The sequence below is a fragment of the Papaver somniferum genome, chromosome 2 (genome assembly GCF_003573695.1).
Source record: "Papaver somniferum cultivar HN1 chromosome 2, ASM357369v1, whole genome shotgun sequence".
Classification (NCBI taxonomy): domain Eukaryota; kingdom Viridiplantae; phylum Streptophyta; class Magnoliopsida; order Ranunculales; family Papaveraceae; genus Papaver; species Papaver somniferum.
This window is the reverse complement of record NC_039359.1, coordinates 200,716,684-200,722,099: the sequence shown is the minus strand read 5'-3', so window position 1 is coordinate 200,722,099 and position 5,416 is coordinate 200,716,684. Positions and strand designations below refer to the sequence as shown.

General features: G+C 34.9%; 1 protein-coding gene across 1 annotated transcript; it reads right to left on the bottom strand.

Moving 5' to 3' along the window:
* Positions 1 to 920: 920 nt before the first annotated feature.
* LOC113354380 (putative glutaredoxin-C14) lies at positions 921 to 1,538 on the bottom strand. Its single transcript, XM_026597727.1, has one exon. It carries the CDS (start codon positions 1,354 to 1,356, stop codon positions 1,042 to 1,044), a length of 315 nt encoding a protein of 104 aa, XP_026453512.1. The 5' UTR covers positions 1,357 to 1,538; the 3' UTR covers positions 921 to 1,041.
* Positions 1,539 to 5,416: the final 3,878 nt, after the last annotated feature.

Sequence of the window (5,416 nt, the reverse complement as noted above, 5' to 3'; positions counted from 1 at the left end):
AAACCATATTGACGAAAAACCTCAACAACAAATTCCCAACTAACCATGTCAAAAGCTTGGGCTATATCCAGTTTGAGGCCAACATTACCATGCTTCCTTTCCACACTAATCTCATTGATCAGTTCCAACGCCAAAGCTATGTTTTCATGAAAAAATAACGGAAGCCTTCTCTTTTTCGCTAGACAAAGTGGTTATGTTACGGGAGTTAAATTGGCATCATCACAATCATCAAAATAGCTTAAATGTCAGTTTTTCTTTTTTTTTGCTTTATGGATCGGAAATAGAGAAATCCATTAAAAAAAGGCCAATTCTAACTCCCAATTAAGAATGGTGTTAGACTAATCTTAATGATTGATATCCAAAGTGATAGGGCCTAATCTTAGCAGTTCGGATACTATTAGTTGGATCTATGCTTTTATTTGAATCATTGTCTCTCTGTGACACACCGACAATACTGACATCATAAACAAGCTAGCGTTGCAATAATGCGAAAAAATCATACGATAAATGAAAATTTCGTACTAATATAAGTTGGTTCACAATGATATACAAATTTTCACAGAATGGCCTGAGCAGGTATAAAAGCCGTCGTATGATAGATCACTCGAAAGGGACACCATTTTGATGGGGCGCCAAAATGAACCTTATCTGAACATTTCATTTTCTTATATCAACAAGTGAATATATTTGTTTTGGACAGGTTAAACTTTGCAGGTCTTAGCCTGTCTCTTCTTTTTACAATTCAAATTCCAAAGGAACCCTAAAAAAAGAAGGTAATGTCACACTAGGATTTAACAACATTAAGAAGAATATTGTTATCTCAATCAAAATATATGAAAAGGATGTAATAGTAACTTAAATATGAGTTTATTAGATACTGAAACATATAGAAATACTCGTATCGTATTATCTATTGCCACTACGAAAACATTATAGCCTCTGTAGAGTATAGATAGATAGAGCTAATTAGGTACGCAGTCCCGATGGAAATGAGTTCAAGTCACTTTTCACATTGTATATATCAAGAGTGAAAGATGGGTATTAAAGCCATATTGCCCCTGCTTCTTTGAGCATAGGTACAAGGGATCCATTGAGGTGAAGTGACATTACGGTGCTAGTTGAATCTAACCGTAGTAACCGACCACCGATGAAAACAGCTGGAACAGTAGGACTAAAGCCAAGCCCAAACAACGCTCTCTCCATTTCCCTTCCTCTAGGATCCTCATAAAGTTCATGAATAGCTGGACTAGCACCGAGATCATAAAAGAGTCTCTTAATTGCATGACACATAGAACATGAACTCTTACTAAAGATCACAACTGCTTTTTGTGAAGCCAACTTCATTACTCTGTCCATTCAGACTTCTTATAAGCGATCAAACAGAACAAAGGAGGTTCAAGATACACTACCCTAGTGTGTGTGTGTGTATATAGGAAACCTAACTGTAATCGAAGACTTTTGTGGTGAGGAATTTGGATTGAACGTGAGGGAGTGAGTAAAAGGTTGAGCAATGATGAGAGAGTGTTGGTATCTAAATGCGATTTAGAATACAATTGAATGTGATGGATGAAAATGAACTCTATACAAGTTCTTATATATAAAGAGAGTGATTACTAGGGATGGACTTATCAGAATTTTTTTCCTAAGGATGGTGGCATGCATTCTTCCTAGAAAAATATTGTAAAGCTAGTTGATAATGTTCCCTTTAGATATTTCGGTGGATTCCCGAACTAGCTAATTTTGATTTCATCATTATGTTTAATTGCATCTGGCCCTTGCTGAATGTATATCCTTCTGACTTCTAAGAATACTCTCTTCTAGATATATACTTCATATCCCCTTTTTGGGGCTACAACTTTTCGATCCGTAGTTAAAGATTGAAATTCGTGATTAAGCTAATTAAAAAGACGATCTCTAAGAATCCATGTTTCTTTTCAAGTAACATACGGCCTTACGCTTGTCAAGTAACTGATTACTGATAGAGTTTAAGTTGATTCTTTACTTTAAGTCTACTCAGCATCTTTAAATTGATTTCATCGCAATTTTAATATTTGTTATACTCTTTTAATTAGTTAACTTGATGAGGAAGAATATATTTATACAGCTGGAGATTTGGAAGGAGAATTTCAACTCAGATAGATGTTAATAAAATTGAAAAGTGATGAGTATGAGCTAATGTATTGTTTGACCTCAAATTCATGCATCTCTCACTCTTGGCATGCATATCTGTAAATGATTCATATTTGAGTTTGATCTTTTGATTTTTAAATAGGCATTGTGAGAAAGAAGTATACGTAAGTTCGATACTAAGTGTGATCGTCTATCGACAGTAGTGTGATCATCTATCGATAATAGTCAAGTGATTAGGATTAACGCACAATAGTATTATTTACTTAATTATAACAACAATTATAATGCGGAAAAAAGTATATAACACACACAAGATTCTGTTAACGAGGAAACCGCAGATGCATAAAACCCCCGGGACCTAGTCCAGTTTTGGATACTCTCAGAATTAAGCCCTTATATAAAGAACATAAGACAACTTCGTATAGTTGAAACCAAGTAAACTACCCCTAGTAACTTAGTTTCTTCAGTATCCATGCATCTTTGACCTTTTGATCACGCACGTGAATCTCAAGACAGAAATCATTATCTCAAGTTGCTTTACTCATTTTGATCGTACTCCAAACAACAAATGAATGAATCTGTTTGGTAACCACTCTATTCAATCTTTGGTAAAGATATGTTTGAGTTGACAACAAAGGGTTAATCTGTTTAATCTAATAAATACTTTTTTCTGGTTAGATCAATCCAAAACTTGATTACCAAAATAATCAATTTTCGGATTCGCAATCAATAAATATAGAACTCAAAGAGTAACTATAAAGTTATGTCGATCTTATCAACTAGATAATCACAACTTTATTAAAGATAAAAAAGATCTAGTTGGATCCCAGCCTGAAAACATGGGAACCAAAATACACCACCAACTTTTTCTTAAGCAACCTGTATGGACAAACTTAAATACAATTCCGAGAGTTCAACTTAATGAATCTCAATCAAGGAATAATATCTAGAGTTATATCTCTTTCTCCCACAATCAGAAAATTTACAGAGACTAGTCCGTGAACCTGATTTACGTGTGAGAGTACTTGAGTGATTCCAAATATCAATTTCCAAGTGATCAATCAAGTCGTATCCAACAAACAAGGATGGACGTATATACTTTGATTGATTGACGTACAACCTGTGATATTTCAATTATAAAGATAAACAATATAATGCGGAAAAGAAATAACACATACACCAGAAATTTTGTTAATGAGCACTACAAAAAAACTGACCAAAGGCTACTAAAAATTTTCAACAGCATAACAATTAGTTGCCTTCACAGTTTAATCCACTGGGAAAGGCAACTGGGGTGTGTATTGATTTAAGCCACTAAACGGTAAGCAACTACAGTTTCTAAAACCCATTGGAAATAAGTATACTCCAACTAAACAAATGTACTAGTAGCTTGAGACAGTTAACCACTTGGAAAAAAACAACGGCGGGATATTAGTTGCCTAACCCTCTATTCAGCCACTAAAATTACACAACTACCAGAAAGCCTAGTTGATTAGATCTTTGGGAACTAACTAGGCCAACTACAATAGGCATGTTCATTAAGCTACTTTTGGGAACCAACTTAAGCATGTTAGTAGCTTAACTTAAAAGGAGTAATTAATTTAACGAAGGAGTGACTAATCTATTGGTGTATCAAAGCCTTCTCGCTGATCCCATATACTTAGTCTAGACATGACATTGTAATCAAAGTTAACAATGAAGGCTAAGGCCAGAATTTTCATCGCCAAAAATTAACAAAAATGCTCCTTCGTAACTATAACTTAATAAACAAAATACATTGTATTTTCATACTGAAGTGGTAAAAATTTGGTCAAAAAGAAAAGTTATGTACTTCCCGAGCATCACTTTTAGTTTCCATATATGGTTCCAAAGTTCTATACAACCAAAACAAGACATAAAAGGATTAAGTTCCTCGTAAAATTAAAATAAAACTGACTACTGTATACACGTCAATGTTATGGTTTTCGTCAGTGCTGTAAGCAGCGTCACCATCAGCTTCCTTCTCATCTTGTCTTTGAATGTCTGCTTTTAGTTTGTGTCGGTCTTACCCCCAATAAAGTATACTGCAGGCACGAAACACAATTATAGCCTTACTTTTTTGTTCCCTAGTGAATAGTAACGACAAACTTTTGAGCCACAAAAGAAACTAAAGGAGTCGGAAACCATTGGAATGTGGATGTCGAAATTACTAGAAAATATTGAAACATAAGCATAAATGATTTTAGCAAAAATGAAAAAAAAAAAGAGAGATAGAATGTGAGCGAACCTGCGGAACATTTTTATTCATTTCTATTAATGTTCTCCAAGAAAACCTTCTACTTCGTCTTCCGGCTCCAAGGAGATTTTCAATACTTTCAGAAAGTTCCTTGTGAGACTATGTTACACTTGCATCTGAATCACATTGAAGATAGAAACAACAATAAAAGTCCTGAACCTAGTCAGATTGAACACCAAACTTTATTAAACTGCTACAGACACTAGCTTACTACCAATTAACTTCGGACTAAAATATAGCTGAGACCGAATTAAACCCTCACAACAATTCAGTTACAGTCGCGCTCCTTACACCTCTTGAATCCCAGCAGGACTCCGCGCAAATGATTCCTTAGCTGACGACCTTTACAGCCTAAGAGTTTCTTCAACTCAATTAAAGACTTTAAATCAATCATCCTCCCACAAATTAGCCTATTTGTGTGATTTCCTTTTTGATCGTAGATCAAGGTGAGACTGGAAATCGATAGCAATAGATAAAGTCTAGCTAACCTCAAAATTCGTATTTATGCTTCCCGCAGAGTATCCTAGATTATTATTCACCTTAAAAGTTTTAAACTCGTGGAATCAACAAAGTCTGAGACGAAGAAAACTTTGATGATTTTTATCTATCTTGATTTATGGAGAAATATCAACAATCAATCATGATCAGGATACTCGAGCTATCAAGATAACTATAGCTGGACCTGGTTTGACGAATCCCTATGAAGTATTTGTAGTCGCTAAACCCCATAAAGTTTTTAGGAAGAGGAAGAATCTAGTTTACAACTAGGACACACAAAAGTAGTGTCGGGATTCAAAGATCCCAGTTGTTTGAGGTTCCCTTTTTATAGACTTTCAAAGCATAGGTTTCTCTAGGTTTAAGCTAAGATAGATTTGGAACCAAGCAAACGATATCCACCGTTAGATAAATCTTTGAATCTATTAACATAACAAGATATACACTCTGGTTAGGATGAACCGCAACCGAACCCTGTACAAAGACAACATTGATGAATGGTTAGCCGAAACTAGC